Source organism: Ochotona curzoniae, unplaced genomic scaffold (genome assembly GCF_017591425.1).
Source record: "Ochotona curzoniae isolate NIBS_2020 unplaced genomic scaffold, NIBS_Ocur_1.0 scaffold_2476, whole genome shotgun sequence".
Taxonomy (NCBI): Eukaryota; Metazoa; Chordata; class Mammalia; order Lagomorpha; family Ochotonidae; genus Ochotona; species Ochotona curzoniae.
In genome coordinates this window covers 8410001-8432500 of record NW_024467095.1, presented here as the reverse complement: position 1 = coordinate 8432500, position 22500 = coordinate 8410001, and the positions used below count along the sequence as shown (strand labels likewise).

Genomic DNA, 22500 nt, shown 5'->3' with positions numbered 1-22500 from the left:
ATTTCTGCATTCAAGAAATAGTTAATCCATTATGTTGTCATTTAATTAACTATGGTAATTTGTTATGTTAATTCATGGTGTTCTAGAAATTAACCATTAATTATTTCCTGATTGCATCAAATTGGTAATTGTGCGGTATATTTACATTCTTCAAGTTTTATATGCATGTTGTTCTTGGGAGTGAAAACTTCACAATAGCTAGAAGCACATTCAGAATCCTCAAGGTCATGTCCTACTTTGCCCACACAATGTCAAGTTTGATTCTTAAATTCCTGGACCACGTCTGTGCGTCACATGTAGAAAATGAAACCTTTGAACTCTTATCACCTTATTCCTGTGTCCTAAATACTCTGGACTAACAGTTTGAAACTATAAGAAACGAAATATCTTTTCTAGTTGAGATTATTATTAACAGCTATCTATATTATATTTGGCTTGCAAATGATTTCTGCATATTTTTTTTTTCTTCCAGAAGCCCGACCTTAGTAAAAAATATACCTACCAGTTTAGGGTATGGAGCAGCTCTTAATGCCAGTTTGCAGGTAATATCATTAAATGTACTTTTTCATTTCTGTCGTATTTAAACATCAGGGTTTTTTTTTTTTCCTTTTTTTTTTTTGTATGTCTTTGCATATAGCTAGGTTGTGATTGTCCTGGATAGTTGGTTCATCCAAGCAAGTTGTAGAACCTAGCACAGCAGCTCTGGTTCTCATTCATGCTACTTTTGATGTGAAGAAGCAAGAAGGACACCCTGTGGCAAAATCTGGAACACTCGGTTTTCCTGCACATGCTGGATTGATAGAAGCTTTTGCAAATGCATGTGGCTATGCATTAATATTTATCCAGGCTGTCATAAATGATTTCACATCATGGTGTTGGGGAACATGGTGCTTGTGGCAAAAACTTTAAAGTTTAATTATAATATATAATTTTTATGCAGAGGAGGCGAATGTCAGGACTTTTTTATTTTGAGTTAAGTTCTGGTCATTTTTAAAAAAAGCAGTCAACTGCTTATATTATCCTGAAGTATTTTACGCTATGTAAGAACTCAACGTTTCATTGTAAGAAAGGTTGAAAAAAGAGGGAAAAAGTTGTTTTCAAGAACTGTTGTTTCTATCACAACTCCGTGTCCTTGCTATGGCTGCCACAAGTGGCCATGAGGAAGGTTTTGTCATTCTCTCACACAGTTTTTAAAAATGCTTCTAAAAGTATCTGCATCACAGTGTGAATGCAAGAAGAGAAGCTGTGGTTTTTAAACAGTTGTTTTAAATGACATTTTAAAAGTGATTCTGCACCCTGTTCGCTTCGCCAGGCTGCCTTGGCAGAGAGCAGTTTGCCTTTGCTAAGTAACCCTGGGCTGATCAATAACGCATCCAGTGGCCTCCTGCAGGCCGTCCACGAAGACCTCAACGGATCCCTGGACCACATGGACAGCAACGGGAACAGCAGTCCAGGCTGCTCGCCTCAGCCGCACGTGTAAGTACACCCAGCCAGCTCCCTCGAGGAAGCGCGCCTCACTTTAGTATTCCTGACATTTGTGGAGGCATAGAGGTAAAACACACAAGTTTAAGTGGAGCCAAATTATATTATGTTTATAACATGAAAAAAGAGTATCGAAATCAGGTTCAATCTGTCTTTGAGATTCTACTAAATGCCCTATGGTGGTGGTTCGAGTGGCCCTCTAACACACTCCTTGTGTGCACACACTCTGTTGGACATAAAGCAGTGCCCAAGATGGGTCTGCAGCTTATGGGTCGTTATCACAGTTTGGTTTGTAGAGTGCAATAAGAATATTCATGATGGAATAAGTTGTCGTAACTTTTACTACTATTCCAGGTCTCTAAACCATTTATGAACTGTAGTTGAGATATTATCCATTTTTATAAACCGTAAAATGCAAAGTTTAACTGTTGCCCACAGTTTACATAGAAGCTAGTAAAGTGTAACTTTGTGCCTGTCTTATAAATCAGTGTAATTACATATTCAACTTTAATTACTGGTGCGTCTGTATTGGCAAGGTTTATATATTATATTTTATGCAAGACTACGAGTCCTATTAATATTTAGCAGCTAACTATATCATTAATTACTCTAAAATCTTTCCCCTACCATCTTTTTAATGGAGCTGAGAGAGTAGAAGTATTAAAAATTGATGTATTGTGGATTTCAGAAATGTGTATGACACTCTAAAAAAATGCCTGGCCATATTGAGTTGTGTCTAGTGTAATTTCTTGTTTACCAAAAATATTGATCCTACTAGACGTTAGGAATTTGGGTAGGAAAAAAAAAAACAGATTTTGCGTAGTGAAACTTACGTAGCGGTCACTTAGGCGATATTGACATTTAGGTCTATGCTTTCTGGAGTTCAGTATCAAATGCTGCTAATTTCAGGTTATTGCGCTAAGATCAGTTCTTTTGCTGAAATTGCATTTTGTTCTGTTTTTTGGTGTGAGATATCTAATCAGAGGCCTGGAAGAAGAAATATGACCTTTTTATATGCCCATTTTCATTTGACCTTTCACAAGACACTATTTTTGTTGACTTTTCCCGTCATTTTATTCCACGTGACATGTTAATGTCTTTAAGATCACATGCCTAATTGCTTCCCAGCACTTTTACTCTATCACCTTTGTGAAAAACACACTGCGAACGTTAATGTGTTTTATCAGGTTCCAAACCATTACTTCTTCAAAATGGAAAAATTTGTCTTTTGGAAGTGTCTTTAGATGTATTAAATAATACAAAAGAAGTAATAAAACTCGAAGTAGAGAGAACATGAATATGTGCTCTTGAGAGGAGCAGCCCTCTAAAACAAGGGAAGGGAGCGAGCAGACCAAGTTTGTGTAGCCCCACTTTCTCCTCTGGGGCATGCGTTGGAGGCCTTTCACTTTGCACAGTTCTGAGTACGCTGATGCTCACTCCCTGCATAAAATGCTAAGACAATACAACCATAAAGAGCAAACAAGAGTTAGATCCTGTTTTCTCCCTTAAAAAAAGCTATTCCAGAGAAATAAAAGACATTTATGAGGAAAGTGTTTAAGCTATTGGTGCAACTTTCGGAGCCCGTGTACTATAGTGCAGTGTCAGAAACCTGGGCAGACATATGGAGTAATGCTTAGACCACAGTTGTCCAGTGCTGAGAATATTAAAATCAGAAGTTAATGATTTAACGGAATCGTTTAGGAACTATTTTAGAGCCTGCAGCACTAATTGGCCCAAATTATGGCATTATTTCAGTTGATAGTATTTTTCGTTTGGCAATTGATTTTCCTATTTTCATTCTATCATTAATTAAAAGTTTAATGATGAAATGTATCGGAGAAATAGTAGTATGTCTAAAACAACATATAAAAATTGAATGTTTACAGCCGGATGTACTGTCACTACAGGTTTAAAAATTATAAACATTCATAGTTAATGTGTCATACATTTTATGCATATGTGATTTAGTGCACATGAAAGATACTAACCTTTATTGTCCACAGGCAAAAGGAGAGCTTCTTTTGGCTTGTTGGAAACAGATTTCAGAAAAGATAAAAATTAAAAGGGTGTCCAAATCTTGTCTTTTCCTAAATTACATTCAAAATGTTAATTATCTTGAAAAATGTTGAGTCAATATTCATTCTTGGACTCTGCCTCTGCTGCTATCATTAACTTTTGTTTATTAGGTGTTGAATATTGATGGAATGTCACTTCATTACTCTGTTTCTTCATTTTGCAGAGCCTCAGGATGCTCGTATTTAAAGCACTGTAAGCCATTTTGTGTGAATGATGAAGCAAAGGAAAAATATTGATTTAGAAATCTCAATCAGAATGTGGCCTCATGTAACTGAATACATTTCACAGTACTTTGAAAATTAAATAGAAGTGAAGGAGTTTTTGTCAAATATCTTAAAAGTATATTTACATATTCCCAAAATGAAATTGTGATCTTTATTGTAATAGAGAGCTGGCGATGCGAATGGGACAGAAGCAAGAGGCCGTGGGGCCTCCAGGTCTTGCGCTGTCAGGGTTCCCATCCCAGATTCTGCCCTTTGTAACCAAGTGGGAAGGGACAGTTCTTTAACAGTGTGCTCCTCGGTTTTCCCAGCTGCAGAGCAGATTAGCAACACTACCAGTGACCTCACAGGATTCTCACAAAGGGAGAGCCTGGGATGTGATAGTTACTTCTTGCACCTGTGCTTCAGTCGTATACCTAGGTACTGAGTTACTGGACCACTGGAAGCACCTCATGACCATCAGCGAGACCAGGACAACTGTAAAAAGAGGTTTGCATTTTAGGCGTTAAATCACTTTGTGATGATTTTTCTTCACAATCCCTTTTGTTTTCCTCATACCTCTTTTTTGAATTTTGGAAGTAAGCAGGCCCGAAAATGTGAACTAATATGGTACAGGAATTCACTGTGGGATTACCTTTTTCCAAGGCAGTGGGATAAAATATGTTTTAGAGAAGAAAATGTTATCTGCAGGGGTAGGTAATGAAGAATTCAACTAGAACAGCCAGGAAGCAGGGACTCCTGAGTGCTGGCTTTCAAAGAATCAGAAAACACATAGGAAAATACAATGTTCGTATCTATGGGGTGGGATTAGGCTGTCCAGTGACTTAAATATCCAGCGATTGTTTTTTTAATGTGATGAGTTTAAGTTGGACAAAATCAGAGTTAAACTTCAGGAAGCATCATCTGAAAATGTGTTGAATAAGTGATGAATGAATGAATGTTGTGGATAGGAAGAGATTCTGGATTTGGGAGGAACTGGCTACCAAAGATGAATTCCTGTGTAATAGTGTGTGACAGGGAGCTTGAGAGCAAGAAATTGGTAATCAGAAATCAATTAGAAAGAAGATGAGCACAAGTCAATCAGTGCCAGGAAAAGAAGAAAGTGAGGCCGAGCCACAGGCACGTCGGTTTCTGTTGGGTGGTGTTCATTTGGTGCAGACCTGGCACTGTTTTATAAGCAGCAGCTAAGGAGACTTTGGAACTCAGCACAGCGCATGAAAAACCCAAGGAAGGAACCAAAGCCAAGAGTGAGTCTGAATTTCAGTTGAAGGTGGTGGGACAGGATGATTCTGACATACAGCTTAAGACAAAGAGTCGCAAATCATTTAGTAAACTAGCAAAATCCAAGAATATATGCATCCCCATGTTCAGAATGTTTTTCGCTTTAATCTTTTTGTTTAACTCCATGGGGTAAAATTTTAGCCAGTGGACTATATATGTATCCTTGAGGTTGATAGAGAAAATGTTTTGGAAGAAATTGAAGAAAAGATGGGTGTAAACTGTACACACATTTGATAATACAATGCACAAAAATGTATGCCTTTTTATGCAACGAGAGGTGTTATCACTCATATTCTATATCCCATGTTTTATTATTTCCTTTCCTTCCAGTTTTTACATTTATACTGCCCAGAAAATGAAGATTTCTCCCCAACTAGTGCATTTGTTTTAGCTCCAGCCTGTTGCCTTTCTGTTCTTTTCCTTTTTGTGCTTCTCCTCTGCTTTCCTCGCCTTCATTTGCCTCTCTGTTCGGGACCACTCCTGGTGGCCAGGAGACTTTCCCAACTGATTTTTCTTTTTCCTGCCAGGATTTGTTTTTTATCCCACACTTCTAAAAACCTTGCACTCAGCACTATCATTTGGAACTAACATGGTGTGTGTGTTTGCATGGATACTCATGCATACCTGTGGGCTCATGTGTGTTTGCATATGGACTGTTGTATTCAGTTGCCACTCATTTTGCAGATATGCCTAATTAATGGCAGTTTTTTCTAAGGATACAAACTATGTTTCATCCATATTATAGAATGCAAACGCCTTACACATTCTACTCTACCAAGCAAACCCTTAATAACTATATGATGCTGATTGTGAAGAACCAAACTAAAGATGGCAGTTCAGTTGCTGGGATAGGACTTTGCAAGACGATAACTATTAGAGTAAAATATGGAATTCTCCTATAATCTTGAAGACAGAACTGAGAGGTTTTCAGGAAAAAGGACTAGCTACATCTAGTTTTCATCTTTACGAATTAACTAAGAGTGTTTCCTATTACTAAGAGAATTACACGCTTTTCAGTTTTATTTTAATTTGAATTATATAATTGATATGCTTTTATAACAACCCAAATTTGTGGAAAGCACCATAGCCATGGTTGTATGTACAATTGTTGATCTAGATCTCATATATTTGAAGGAATTGGAAAAAATTTGCAATTCGTGCAATATTAAGTCAGATGAATTTCCAAGAGAATTTCAGCTGCAGGTATGCAGTGCTGCGGCCAAGTGTAGAGGCTACCTAATAATTCTGTGCAACTTATTTGATTTTTTTCTACTAACTTTTTTTTTTGTTGAAAGGGATCACTTGATTTTTAAAATGTTTTAAAAGATGTATTTATTTTTGTTGGAAAGGCAGATCAGATTGTTGCAGAGAGAGAGAGAGACAGAAACAAAGATCTTCTGTCTGCTGGTTCACTCCCCAAATGACCACAGTGGCCGGAGCTGAGCTAAGTGATCCAAAGCCAGGCGTTTCTTCTGGGTCTCCCACAAAGGTGCAGTGTTCCAAGGCTTTGTCCTCCACTGTTTTCCCAGGCAGGAGCTGGATGGAAAGTAGAGCAGCTTGGACATGTACCGGCACCCATAAGGGATACTGGCAACTGCAAGGCAAGGACTTAGCCACTTTATGCCATAAACTTGCCTTATGCACTTCAGTATCAGTATTGTCTTTTTGCCTGGCTTTTCAGAGTGTTATAGAACATGAGTAAAAATTATTCGAGTCTCATGTTATACAGATATTTTCCTCTAAAAAAAAACTTATTTAAAAGTTATGAAGTGTTTAGATGGAAATAAAGTGAACTTCCTTTCTTCTCCCAGATGTTACAAGCAAGTCACTAAAAAAGAGAAAAAGACATTTAATCTAGACCTACAAGGAGAATTCCAGCTGACAGAGTAAATCCAGATAAATGAATTGAATGGTGTTGCTTCCATGTGTAGTTGAACTTCATTTGAAAAAATTAAACAATCGCTTTTTCCTCCTCGGTGTATGTAGGTTAGGTTTACTGTCCTTCTCATTTATCTTGTAAAATATGTTAAAGGAAACTCACACTCTCATATTTTGAATTGTGTTTCGGGAGCTCAAAGTGAACATCCATTCGTACAGATTTTGTTTTGAGGGCCCTCCACACAGAGCCTCCCACCGTCACGTCATCCTGCTCTGTTTCTTAGCGTCCCCTCTGCTGTTTACAGATGTTTTCTTATGTGTTGTTGCCAAACCCTGTTAGCCTCTATGTCGGCTCAGAGTTCTACATGCTAAACAATGTATTTTGATTGTAGGTGATTATTATTTTCTCCCATGTGTGAAACAAATATTTGAAGTCCAAGAGTCTGTGACCTTCTGTGAAGAATGTATATATATTGTAGATAGGACCGGAAGAGAACTGTGTTGTGTCATAAGGAAGCCAGGATTTTAGTGTATGGAAATAAAAAACGAAGGCATCATGTAAAAAGAACGCTGTAGTGTTACTTCAGGATTCCCCTAGAGGTCAGGTGTGTGTGTGTGTGTGTGTGTGTGTGTGTGTGTTGATGGGCAGATTGAACACACACTTTATATGTCACAGAATCTTCTGTACATCCCGAGTCCCAGTCGTGGTTGCAACATCTGTTCCAAGAGAACTTCAGTTGTTGATCATTCCACTATTATAGTTTGGTCTCTCCTATCAAATAATATTTCACCCCCAAAGACATTTAAGTGGGACTTCCAGAGTTTCACTTTATAAAACAATATTGAAAAATCTAAACCCGTACATTATCATACGACATGAGGAAAACGTTCAAATAGATAACATTGCCTTTCTTCTCTCTTCTTGCTTCGGTTGCCTTACCATTTCAATCCCTCTCTGTAGGCACATGTAAGACTGCAGAACCAAAACCTTTGGATGGTGATGTTTTATATAAAATTCCTACGTCTCTTAGATCTCTCTGTGGACAAAAGCATTTGAAATTGGAGTGGCTTGTATTTCAGAGGAAGCTGGTTGTAGGTGACTGGCAGGTGCAGCAAGCGGGATGCTCTTCTTGCTCATTGTCTTCATGTCTGTCACAATTGTGCTATTTTTGCTGGTGCTTTGGGTTGTCGTGTTGTATTCTGAAGTTCCAAACATGACAGCAGTTTTTGGCTTCACACATGTTTTCACAGAGTTTCTAATTAGCAGTTTTCCAGTCACCTTTAATTTTTTTTTTCCTTTAACGTTTCTGGGTCTTTTATAATTTTTGTCCAGATTTAATTCCACTTTTATTTAATCTCTAAAACTTTTTCATTAACTTTGCTAGTTAGCTTTGAGATCTCTTTCCAAAGTGACTGTACAGAACTTATGATTATTCCAGCTCTTTATCATCTCATCTTTTTCTAAAGTGCTGCTAGTGTGATTTCAGTCGCTGCTGTTCCTTTTTTCATTATCCCAGTCCCCATATGTGGTACTGACAACTCATTCCAGTTCCTCTTAATAAAAAGATCCTCCCAGAGGTACAATACCTTCAGCTAAAAAGTGTTGTATCCCTACTGTGCCAATTGTGGAAATTTCTCGGTTCCTATAGGGTTTTGAAGGATTTTTTATAGAACTCTACTGATATATCTGACATCCGTGGTGTGAAATCCCACAATTTAGGCAAAGTGTGTCAGAAAACTTTGCGCAGACAGTATTGTAGCTCACTGGGTCTGTTTTATATCTGAAGAAGCTAGTTTGTTAGAACACACATCCTCATTTGCACTGACACTAGTTGAGCCTTGCAAATTATCTTCCTCTAAGGGGTCAAAAAGCCATGGGCTGGATTGTTAAACAATGTGTGTCTTAGTACCAGCAAGAAAAATGAAGATCTTACATACCCTTTTGGTACTTTTACCTTAAGTTTTTGACATATGCTTATGAAGTAGATGTGTATATGGTAATTGTTGGCTTATCATGAGTAAAGGTATTTATTATCTGTGAAGCGTCATTTGAGAATATTAACTTATGTGATGATATTTGCATGTTAAGAAATTTTATGTTAATGCATGCTGAAATTAAAATGCCTTTTGTCTACTTTGAATTTAAATTTACAGTTCTTATAGATAACATAATCTAACTGAGTATTTCAGCCCCCAAACAACACTATTTGAAACAATGGGTTTCTACATTTCATAAAGCAGTTTCCATTATCAGGTTAGAATTAAATAATTTCTATAAGCTTTAGTATGACTTATATAAGCAGCAGATAGTCAAACAATTTAACATAACTAGCAAAAGCCTAATATTCTTTAGTTTGCTCAATATTATTTTCATCTTTGAACACTGACAATGGGAGAGACCTAGGCAGGGTGTTTAAACTGCAAGACAAGTAATCATTGATGGCACAGTCTTATCTATTAATGCATTTATATTTGCAATATTAAATATAAAAGCTCTTGTTATTTAGCAAGTCATCAAAGAAATCTAATATGCTAAATCAAATAGCCCATATTGCTTTTACTCCTTTTACCACATTTGTTTAGAACTATCAGTTTAACTAGGCATACTTTAGAAGGAAAAAGGAATAGTTCAGCAAAACAGCTAGTCTTACATTAGTTAAGCTTCGTGATATGAACAATGAGTCATCCAGATGGAAAGCAGGCACTATGAAGATCATCTAAGGGAAAGCTTCACCAACATGCTCATCAATCAGGGACATTTAGCGAAAGAAAATGGATAACATCCCTGAGAGATGGGTAAGCCCCACCTGCAACGCACACCATTAGCCTACCAGGGTATGGCCTCATGATAGAAACTTGAAAACAAGTTCTATCATGAGCCAACAGGGGCTGTGGGAGAAACTGAAATACACATACCCGTGCGTGCATCCCAATTCTGACTGATAACTTCGTTCAGAGGAAATAAGGTGAAACACAAGTGTTGGATGAATGTTTCTTTGAAATGAGTTGGAGAGAGTTGGAGCAGCAGCAGGGCTGACCCAATGGCTGGACTCTCAAGATGTGATTACACTTTGTTATTTCACTGACCAACAGTTCAGAAATATGAATATCCTTACATTTATACCTGAATTTTTACTGAAGATATTCATTTATGAGACATGAAATGGAATAGTAGCAATTGTATTTCTAGGGGTTCTGAGATTACAACCAACGTATTGTCAACAAAATAATTTACTTCTGCTTTTTCATTTCATTATGGCTTTTTGGAATAGATCTGTTACTTCTTTACATGCTAATAGTCTGGTAACATTGAAAGGATTTTGTGTGTGCAATTTTTAAAAAACACTAGAGCAAAACTATCTGAGATCATTTGGGAGTGAGTGTCTAAGTCATGTAAAATCCAGTCTCTTTAAACAACATTGCATAACTTTTGATAAATTTAAATGAAATATTGATTGGTAAGGGTAGGGAATCTCAGAAAAAAAATATATACTGATATATGCATGGGATTTAAAAATCATGTTTCACTAACCTTGTTGTACTTTTTTTTGTTACATTTCTTAGAAATCTGATTCACTTTAAATGGAGTGTTGGAATGCCAACAAATCTGTTTAATATAAAATAGAATCATTAAAAAATTAAGAATGAAAATATATCTTGGATGGAAAAGTTAATGACCATTCCCTGAATTTTATGTTCCTTTTGAGTGAGATATAGTTTACTAAATATTTTAAAGTTACAATTATATTTTGGCTTAAATATGAAAGTTTACATTTATTTGGCTGTTTTCATGATCTGTGCAAAACTGAGTTCAGCATTTGCTGTGTTCATCGTAGATAAGGCAACTGCACATGGTGTTTATGTGGAATCCTTTATCCACTCCCATTTTGAGTGCCCTTATCTTAGTTGTGTATTTCGGAAAGAGAAAATAGGAGAGCTGATTCTGAGTCCCGTCTGTAAGCTCATGGAAATCAAAGCAAAGTCCAACCATTCAGTAGTAGAACTTTTATTGACTATTATTGTAACTTTCAAAAAAGTGAATAATCTTTCAAGGCAAGAATTTAGAAAAAAAGATCTACATATTAATAAGGTCTATTATGTAATTTCTTAGTTGGTAAAGAATGAGAGAAGGTGAGACAGAGAGTGAAAGAAATATGTTATCAACTGGTACAGATTCAAACAGCCACGGTGGCCTCGGCAGGACTGGGCTGCAGCCAGGAACCTGGCACTCCGTCTGGGTCTCCCACGTGGATGCAGGTGACCAAGCACTTGAGCCATCTGTCAGTGCTTTAACAGGAGCAGCAACAAGAGGCTGGATGGGAAGTGGAATAGCCAGGACTCAGATATCTTAACCCACCAAGCAAAGACTGTAATTAAACATACTAACCTAAAATCAGCTCTCACTCTTTTCAAGTTCATCATTTCTGTCTAAAACTTTAATTTTGCATTCATTAATATTTTTTTCTGTAATGAATCAAATAACTTAAACTACTTTTTCAGTAGGAAAACAACAATATTCTTCTAGAAGTTACATAGACTTAAGAAATAAATTACTTCTCATTTTCACCTGACTTTATACAAGAATAGAGATGACCTAAACTTGCACATTTTATTAATATATCAACAAGTTCTAAATAGAATTATATCATGTTCTGTTATACACATTGTGAGAAAATGAGTAAAACTGAATTTCCAATATCCATTCTTCATTAGCTTCTTAAATTATCATCAGTTATTTTTACCAATTTTCTATGAAACTTGATTTTTCTTGGCAAGTGTCTTCTATTTTGATATTTTAAATTAATTTTATTTATTATTAAATACACACAGAGACACTTGGGGATCTCTCATTTGATGATCAATTCCCCAAATGCCAGTCACATCCTGGGGCGTGACCAATGCCAGGTGCTAAGAACTCAACCTGGGTCTTCCCTGTGTGTGGCAGGGACCCAGCTTCTAGACCCATCACCTGCTACCTAGCAGAGAGCATGTGATTGCTTCTTCCAAGATACAAGTGAGTGGAGGTTGGCTATTAGTGTGTTGTGGGTTGGCACGCAACACCATGTTCAAGAAACTCCTGGAGGGTGCTTTATCATAGTGTAGCATAGTGGGTAAATCTCCCTGTAATGCCAGCATCCCATGGGGCACTGGTTGGAGCTCCAACTGCTCAGTTCTGATCTAGCTCTCTGCTAACATTTCTGGGAAAGCAGTGGAAGAGGGCCTGAGTGTTTGGACTCTTGTACAGATGTGGGAGATTCCAAAGAAGCTCCAGACTCAAGCCTTCAGTGTGGTCCAGTCTTAGCTGCTGTGACCATTTAGGAAGTGACCAGCTGATGGAAGATCTCTCTCTCTCTCACTCTTTCTCTCTCTGACTTCTTCTGTTTAGCTATGAATTTCAAATAAATAAACACTTTAAGAAAAAAATCCACTCAAGACGTCAGTATCTCAGCAGACAGTGCCCAAGTTTAAGTCCTGCTCCATTTGTATTTGATTCTGATTCCAGTTCCTGGAGAGGCAGCAGGCTCAGCTACTTGAGTCGTTGCCACCTGCTTGGGAGACCTGGATGGAGATCACAGCTCCTTGTTTAGTCCCAACACAGCCCTAACCTTCTGGACATTTGGAGAATGACCCTGGGAATGAACGATCTGTCTGTGTGTGTCTCTATTGTTCTGCCTTTTATTAAAAAAAATGACAGTTCTTTCTTTAAGAAACAAACAAAAGTAACAGTTAAGCCTCGTGAAATCACTTTTTTCCAACTTAAAGAATTCTGTTATATTCTGGAATTTCATTTTATGCCTACAAAATAATGATTATTATTTTTTAGAAGTGTGTCTTCTTGATATCAGATTGCAACTGTTTGAATGAAATGCATCCCAAAAGCCATCTGAAATTGGTAAAATGAAAATCATATGCTTTGATTATTTTAAATTCTTAGACTTTACGTACGATAATTATTTGTACATATTCAATAGCTTCATGCCAAGTACTCACCATTGTTAAGAGAGAATCCTATTTTGTCTCAACTTCTCCTTTTCAGAGGGAAGTTTTTTTCCTTTGTGAATAGTCAAACACCTGTGTGAGTCAGTCAATGGCACATGCCGTATCAATGCTATTATGAACTAAAGGTGTCCAAATGAGGTGAAGTAGAGATAGGGATAAAGGCACTTTAAAATCAAGGACTTAAAACTCATCTATTCAATGCTGAGTGGAAATGTGCAACGGTTGCATACATTTCTATTTATTCAATATTTTTCTGAAATTATATGTAAGTTCATTTTACTGGATGAAGGTTGATGTATTGGGACAAATAGCATCCATTTCCATCAGAGCTCTGACACTCTTTCAGTGGACATCATTTGGGGACTAACGTTTTCTGTAGTCATCATTGAGAATTACTGAATGTAACTTGTATCCTTCAAGTGCGCTAGAAGAGAAGCAAAATATGTAGCCTATTTCTTTGCTAAGAGATGTTGATTACTCTTTTCTTAGGTACCTTGTGGCAAGTATATTGAAAATTTTCTCAAATAATTAGGATTATTTAAAGAAAAGTATAAAGAAAGCACAATGGAAAAAATGTAAATCTATTTTAACATTTAGTATTGGTTTGTAGAACTTGGATTCAATTGACTTTATATTGTCTGAAATGGCCCAGATTATACATATGAGCTATAAATTGTTTTTCTTGAAAACATTCATTGATGTCTATTATAAAAATGAAATCTTAAAACTATTTTACATTAAGCTCATGATATTCATAAATAATACATGTCTTAAAAAGCCCAATCAAATTTGCATTGTGCCATTGTGTGCCTCATAAATGACAGTATATAAATATTTTCATTAACATTTATTCAATATATAAATAAGCAACAATAAGAAAAGACTGTTCCAATTCTGTAGTCCAACCTATATTGAGCTAACTGTATTTTGAACACTTCCGTTTAAAGGAACTTTATCCATGACACTTCCTTCTTCTAAAGAAACACTTGAACAATTTATAGGACCTTTTACTTAGTCTTCAATAAGAAGAAAATAAATGCAATTTACATTCCTCTAGGGAATATACTGTGTGACCATAATCTAAAAAGATAAACTTTCTCATTGTAATTTGACTCTTTGCTGTAGGGTGTCGGCAAACATTAACATTTCTTCTGCTTTTCACTGCTGCCTGAGGTCCTTATAAATTTCACAACAAAAGAAGCAGCAAATTTCTTTAGGCAACAAATCAGTCTATTAATGTAACTTAGTCCTCTGTGTTTTTGGTATCTATAGTTACTGAGGGCAGCTATGAAACTGAGACTCAAATAGAGTGAAAAAAAAAATCAACTGTTACTTTGCAATTCCATCAAGAAGAGGTTTGGTCCAGAGATGGGTCTCATTTGTCTTAGTCAAATAAACATATGTTGAGCACGTATTATGTGCAGCATGCTGTGCTGGAAGCTGTGCCAGATGACATGTATGTGCAGAAGGAAAGCTGTATGATAAGGATAAGTACTAAGATAACGAAGGAGACCAATCATGAAGGGATGAAGAGAGTCACAATTTGTGAAGTCAGCATGCACGTGTGTACCAAGAATCTGAGAACGCTTAATGAAGGATGTAATCATGAATTAGGTTAACCTGAGGAGGATTCCAAGGTTGACAGCTGACTGTTGGCTACAAAAATACAATCTTCAATGTTTCAAGGCACAGTGAGGAGAGAATGAGCCAAGATGACGCAAGCATGGCTAACATAGAGAACAGATAGGTCCTTTGGTTTAGCGTGGGTTGTCTGCCTGGAAAGGACGTGGAGCCTGAGAGTCATATCTTGAAGTTATCCATCTCCAACCAGATAATGTGGTTAGGACATTAAAATAAAATGCACCATTTTTTGGAGATATTTTGCAAGACTCTCAAAGATATATTACCCTGTTTTTAAAAGGTTTCCTTCTTTTTATTTTTGCTATTTCTCTCTGGAAATAGGTGATTTTTTTTAATTTTTTTGCCTTGAGAAAGTGACAATGTTTTATTTCCTTTCCACTCTAACGTGTTTCAAGAGACATTTTTGTTTAAAACAACACAAGAACACAAGTTAAAGTTAGAAAAATTTGGTTGTGATGAGTAACTTGGAGGATTTGGGAAAAATTCATTTCAACATTTTTCCCTTTCTTTTTGTAATCCTCAAGCCCTACTTGACCAGTTGAAACAAACACATCTAAACTGTCATCAAATTTGCATATGTGTTATAAAAAGTCATAATTGACTTTCATTTTCATGGTGTTTGACAGGTCCTCCTGTGTCCTTAGTAGTCTGTGAAAGGGAAATGGAATGTATACATCCACATTTCAGAATCAGGAATATAAAACTTTACTCCACAACGTATTTCCTAAATTCTTCTTTGCCATTTCTTAGTCCCAACCGTCATTACAGTTGGTAACCCTTCATCCATTGCCCCGCAGTTGTCTACTCTCTGTAAAAGCAATCTTCCTGAAACTCTTCTATTTTTTCATTTTCAAGAATCACCAGCAGCCCTTTATCTGGGTAAGAACAAATTTATATTTCATCAAGTGCAACTCAAGATACTCATCTGTGCTTGCTCTGTTTTTCTTCCTTTCTCTTCTGCCTTCATTTCTTACTTTCATTCTTCACAATTGCTCTCCTTCCCTCTCTCCTTCGTTTCTTCCTTTCCTCCAGTTTCATTCCCTTTTTTTCCCCCTTCTTCCTTTATTGTTTTGCTCTTTCTTCCAGCCTTCCTGGCCCATGGCCTTTATGAAATATCAGGATTCCCATAAATAGCTAAGATTCCCCACTTTTTTTCCATTTGCACTCACAATGTCTCTTTTCCCATCTTTACATTATAAAAAAATTTCAGATGTTTCAAATTTTTCCTGAAGCAACATTTCTGTTACAATAAATGCATATTTGTTGGGCCCAGCACGATGGCCTAGTGACTAAATTCTTGCCTTGCATGTGCCAGGATCTCAATGGGTACCGGTTCCTAACTTGGCTGCCCAATTTCCTGTCCAACTCCCTGCTTGTGGCCTGGGAGGGCACCGGAGGATGGCCCAAAACCTTGTGACCCTGCACCCAAATGGGAAACCCAGAAGAAGCTCCTGGCTCCTGGCTTCAGATCAGCTCAGCTGTGGCCATTGCGGCTACTTGGGGAGTGAACCAGTGGGTAGAAGATGTTTCTCTCTGTCTCTCCTTTTCTCTGTAAATCTGCCTTTCCAATAAACAATAATAAATAATTAAAAAATACTTATCTGTTGCATTGTCATAATCTATTTACACTTTGCCAACACTTTATCCCCATAGCATTAATGGCTTTCATCAAAGTGACTTGAGTGTATGTCTTACTACAACTCAGTACCACATGAGAACAGAAGCCATCATCTATATGAGGCTGAGCCCTTTGGTTCAAATGGAAACATTATCTTACAGAGTGGATTTTTTCCCCCACTTCTGTCAAGAAATAAAGTGTATCCACCTAGACATGGTTTCATTCCAGTTTCTAACTTTGTAAAATTTTCAGGAAATATTAACCGAATTTTATATCTTTCTATCACAAATACTACTTTCCTTGCAATTATGCAAAGAAATTCCAAATGACTTTTATTTTCCCAAGTGTAAATCATGATACATTAGGGGGTGGCTGTATTTTTTTAAACACAAAAGTCGTTGCTTTTCTGTAAGAAATAGGATAGTGACCTAAAAAGAAGTAGTTGAATTAGAAGTCCTATGCTTTGTGAACAGAAAATTTCTTTAAAGTATTCACAATGAATTCCTGGCATCTGGTTTGAAGGAGTATTCATTATTTACTGAATGGATGATTTGCTTTTAAAATAAAAGTTGAAATTACTTCAATAAAGCTTACAGGAGTGTGACATGTCTTGCGAAGTTGAGAAGAACTACTCAAGTGATTAACCAAGGTAGACATATTACCTTCTCTGTGTGCCCTTCTATGCCAAAGGTTTGCATTCTTAAGTCTGTCTTAATGCAAATGTGTGGCATACATTAAGTGTCCAATAAATAAATAAGTGACCAGGGAGATCATCTAATTCAAACTCCTTCAACTCCTGCTTTTTTGTTGCAAAAAAAATAAGTCCACTTAATTTTCTTTAGGAAAATCACCTCATGAATGAATTAATACAAAATTCAATTCATTTTTTATTCTTTTTGTTCATTAGTTTTGCGTAAGTCCTCGGTGTCTCAGATACTATCATGTGTTTTATATCTGAGAACAACTCACTCTATTTGTTGGAAATAGCTTTTACTTTATGTATTATTAAGGCTCTGGTAAGGATTGAAGCTTAATCTGTAAGACATCTGAAATCCTGAAGCTCAAGGAAGCAGTGCATAAATTTCACGTCAGTTGGGGAGAAGTGGCAAGATCAGTGTCCCAACCACTCAAATCCGAAGTGAGCTTGGTCACCAGGAAGGTCAGGATTTTCTGTCTTATGATCATCTGCACTCATTCTGACTTGACCGTCTATAATGAATTCCGTTAGGAATACATGTGTGCTTTAATGCTGTGATAGCATTGGGATTCTGAGAGACAGATCTCTCCCAGTGGTCAACTCCTTTTCTATCACTCGTTGCTTCTTTCCCTAGGCTCCTTGTGACTGAAAATCTTGTTGCATTTTGGATTTCATATTTGTCTTATGATTTTTGACAAAATTCCTACCGTGTCTTATTATGAGAGAGAATAATTTTTGTTGTTAATGATTGGTATTAGGAGGTTATGGTTAATATAGTATTGGTGTTTCCTGTCAATGTGAGGTTGATGCTGTTTACGTCATTACAGAGAGAAAAGTGTACCTAATCTTCAGCAGAAAATAATTTTTGCAAAAAAAAAAAATTCTTGTTTTCTAGTGGACTTTTCTAAATGCGTTTCTGTAGCTGTATCTATGAAAGTTTTCAACTTTTGAGTTTATGCATTCAGAATTTGCCTAACTGAAAGTGTGTTGTCAGAACATCATAGGGTTCAACATTCCCAGCAAATGTGGTATAGGTCTGGACTGCTCATTGCATGTGTGTTCATGATTTTTAATGGAAAAAATATTGATGAAGCCATGATGAATAAATGAGGAGAATATAAGTAGGGACTCTGTACTCAAAGAATTTTTTTGAAAGATTTATTTATTTTAACTGAAAAGGCAGATTTACAGAGAGAAGGACAGACAAAATCTTCCATCTGCTGCTTCCGTCCCCAAGTGGCCACAGTGATTGGAGCTGAGCCAATCTGAAACCAGGAACTTCTTTTGGGTATCCTACGTAGTTGCAGGGTCCAAGGTCTTGGACCATCCTCTATTGCTTTCCCAGGCCACAGGTACATACCAAGAACTTTCATGATGGCCCATTTACGAAGTTATTTTTTGCATAATCTAGAAATGACCTGAGGTAAGACATGCTCTTCTGGCTTAGCGTTTCAGTGTCTAAGAGTGAGATGATAAATGATGTTTTTGAATAATTATGATATTACATTGCCTTATTTTATTCCTTCATGGTATTAACTTAAATATTCCTTTTAACGAAGTAAAGTTAGTCAATATTCTAATAATACAAATTCCTAGAATGTGATAGTAAATCTTTGTTTTATGACTTTCTGAGGCACTGATTTAAAAAAAAATCTCACTTTGGGGAGAAGAATTAAAACAGGTTAGAAGAGATGAAGCTCACATCATGTTTCAAAATTAATTTATATGTTAATACCATATTTTCTTCCCAGAAAGGTATAAAGTTGTGATTATATAATGAATATATCTAAATGTCTTGCGCGCTATTTAAGATGTTCAACCTACACACCAAGTTCCTGAGCTCTCGTAGCAACTCTTAAAAAGCAGGAGCAATTTTGTTCCTGTTCTCTGAGTAAAGAACAGGATGCACAGAGAGGCGAGGTGGCTGCCCTGTTGCCCCTGCTGAAGCAGTGCAGGAGTCAAGCTTCAGACCCAAGCACTGCAGCCTCCCAACACACTGCAATCTGAAGCTGCATTCCTAACTCCTTAACCGCTGCTGCGTGACTAAACATTATAAATGAGGTGCCTAAACCAGTCAGTATTCCTTTATGCTACACTCACAAGTTAATCCAAATACGAAATACATAAAATGTGTTGTGCGAAATTACACCCTTGTAATTAAAAGCGTCTAGATGATTCTACCTGAGAAAAGATCTGTAATGAAGGGTGGTGAGTCTGAACGAGAGAGGGAGTTGCTGCAGAGGGACACTGCATTGTTTAGTTGTCAGGGTGTTTCCACGCAGAGGCGAGCGTTTCTTCTAGAGGGAAAGTTGTCTCATAACGGTCTGACACATGGAACCTTGATTTTAGAAAGTGAACACTATTCAGACAACTTTTTTTTCCCCAAAAATAAGTGGCCCTCACATACTGTAATGTAGACAAGAAGAGAAAGATATTATAATTGGCCACCAAGACTAATTCCCTCTTCTTCCTACAACCTGTAAGAGACATGTGACATCATTGTCTTTTATTTCTTTGAAGCAGACACAACATGACAAGTGCCAAGAAGAAACATTATATACTTTATTATACGTAATTTTTGTTTATTAACTTGAGAGACCCCCCCTGGGGTTCAAACCCCAAATGTTCACCACAGCCCAGGCTGGGTCATGTTAAATCCAAGAACCTGGAATTCAATCCAAGCCTTCCATGTGAATGGCAGGGACCCAATTCCTTCAACTATTATCTGCATTCCAAGATCTGCCTTAGTAGGAAGTGAGAGTTAGGAATCAGAGCTGGGTGTCACATCTTTGCACACAAATATGGGACATGAGGTATAGGCTGGTATTTTAACTGATAGGCTGGCTGCCCCCTCCAGAAATTCATTTTGTTGAAAAAAAATGCATCAGTGTGCAGGCTACCCAACCTAACAGATACTGGTATTCCCTAGACTGCTCAAGCTTCCCCCATGCTGTGTATTTCTTCTTAGACCTTTTCCTTTATGCCCGTCAGAGCTTTTGAAAATTAAATATCAGTAATTATTTGAGTTTAGTCTGGTTTCTTTTAGTAAGTTAACACTCTAATAGTATAGTCCTATGGGAGAGTTTTGTTTACATCTTCCTCAATGCTGGTATCTTGCTTATTAATTCATGCTGAGTAAAAACAATTGCAAGAAATTTTTCCTTCCAGAATCATTGCAAATCAAACTTGTAATGAGTTGATCGCGTGTAGTTTATCCAAATCAACGTGTAATTTACTGGGTTCCTGCTTTGTATATCAGTCTCCTAATACATAAAGTTTACCATCAAGTTCCACACAAGGCACAGCCAGCACTAGAAAGAATTAAATGATGAAAATGATGAAGCTAATGTGGAATAGCAGAAACAACGAGGTCGTAGGAAGCCTTCCCGAGGCCACCTTGTGTGCTAGGCCTGGCTTTGCTTCTATTCATATGGAAAATCACTTGCTTTCTTGCCCACAAAATGGGAACATAGAATAAGGATGTTTGTTAGAACTTAATAATTTTAAGATTCTGTTGGTTTGAGCATAAGAATAGTCAACAAATAAATTATTCTGGATGGTTCCAGTGGAAGATCACTGAAAGTTGGACAGGTCAGGCCGAGCCTTCAGGGAGTGTACGCGGTAGTAGTCTTACACGGTCCACAGAATGTACATAGTCAGACTACAGAGCAGAAGGAAGTTCCAAGTTCTGTGCATAGACAGAGAGTTAGAGGGGAAGCACAAACTGAGTTATCATGAAAACTGACTTGGAGTCGAAGCTACGTGTGATGTTTTGAGCATAATGTTTCAAGTCTAGAATAGAAGTCATTTTTCAAAAATGTTATTGCTGTTGAGGCCAGTTCTTAGGTTACTGAGAATGGTTGAAAGAGTCTGGCTTAATCATGTCCCAACCCCATGTTTCAGATCAGAGATATTTTTTGTACAGGGTGTGACATAATCAAATAAAGACCTTGCGTGTTCAAGATTTCTGAGTATGCAATAGCAGATACCGTGATAGTCTTCCTTTGAAAGGTTATTCTGTATGAATTGATGTGTTATTTCATTTTATTAGGAACATGAGACTTTTAACATCTTTCTTCAAATAAAATTCAGCCCAGAGAGTTAGGTCCAGGTGATTGAGAGTCCCATGCTATTACAGTGCTGCAGCCAAGAAGATGGTAAGAAAGCGGAAACACTGGGAGCGGGGGATTCCCTCGACCTTCTCAGAGCCCTCTGCGTGTAAAGTCACACTGCTGCCCGAGAGGTCGGATCCTCCCTTAACGTTAAAGGTGCTTGAAACGTTGAGGAACTTCTGGGCGGTCCCCTGTTCCAGGGCCAGAAACCACACCTACGCATTCACAGTGACGCGATGTCATTCTAGAAATACTATTTCAACTTTTGAATATTCACAGGTCATTTACAAGATCTAATTAGAACAATGGGTCATTATATTAACCTTAGAGGTTTATCCTGATTATTTCCAGTACTGAGTTTGATATTCGCTAAAATGTTCTGAATCTCCGATTTGAATTGGGAATATTTAAAATCATAAATTCAACATATTGCTTTATTAAATCAAAATGTCATTTTTTTTGTAAAAAGTCATTAAATGAATATGAACTTTCACAAGTGATCTCATTAGAAGATTTCACTTGTATATTTTAGAGGGTACTTTGGGAGTGTTCACATTAGATTTAATAAATGTTTAAAATTCTGGATGTGTCCACATCATACTGTAATGACTAGTGGAATCATCAGTCATTTTATTCAAACTATTTGCTAATTCAATGAAACATTTAGTCAAGGTAGTTTCTGAGTTCATTTGGTCAAGTTTTAAAGTGAGAATAATTAGCTTTATCTTTAAAATGACCCGCATAAGCCACTTCTGTATTTTTAGACTTTACTATCCTGGAATCACCTTTGGGGACACACGCACACTCACAATGACAGCTGTCCCCCGTCCTTGCAGAGTGTGCATTTTCTTTATTCTTTGTGTGTTTAATTTCTAAATTGGCTACGTAACCTTTAATTTGCATAGCTTAGGCATCATGTAAGCTAGTATCTACAAATCAGGCATGTGTGTATATATGTGTACTAGTTGTTTCAAGGACTACAGTTTCATTCAGGAGTGTGTCACACGGGGGGGAACAGATGGTACCTTGGAGACTTGAAGCTAGAATGCTTTTCCTGACATCAGGAGCACAGTGCTTGGGATTTAACACAACTTGTTCCATAAAATGTAAGCACAGTGACTTCAGTTTACATTAAATACCAATGACAAACTCTCCTCTTGGCTTTTCATTTGTATGGGTTACAATATAATGTCATGATTTACCCCACGGTGGGCAATAAAGACCTTGTAATGGCCACTTCCCATAATTTCTAACCTGTCCCTAGGGAGTCATCTGTATGAAGAAGGGAGAGATTAAAGCTGAGAGTAGCTTGAAATGATAGCAACATTTGGGGCATTTCAACGTTCTTTGCCCATGCGTGTGAAAACATTAGAATAGTTCTAGAAGCTGTCACCCAAGATGGGAATTGTGTGTCAAACTTTTCAACATGTTTCCTATATGTCCTTACTGCTCGAATGAAGTTTAATGTTCTGGAATCTCACCACACTTCACTTG

The 22500-nt window shown here is 37.1% G+C and overlaps 1 protein-coding gene across 6 annotated transcripts in view; it reads left to right on the top strand.

The window, feature by feature from the left end:
- The window catches only part of FOXP2 (forkhead box P2), a 236817-nt gene that overhangs the window by 210481 nt on the left and 3836 nt on the right, over positions 1 to 22500 (top strand). For all 6 annotated transcript variants that reach the window (XM_041001978.1, XM_041001977.1, XM_041001979.1 and 3 more), the window contains 2 exons: positions 473 to 542; positions 1313 to 1476. In XM_041001978.1, the coding sequence (XP_040857912.1) occupies positions 473 to 542; positions 1313 to 1476 (234 nt within the window). The remainder of the gene's footprint in view (positions 1 to 472; positions 543 to 1312; positions 1477 to 22500) is intronic.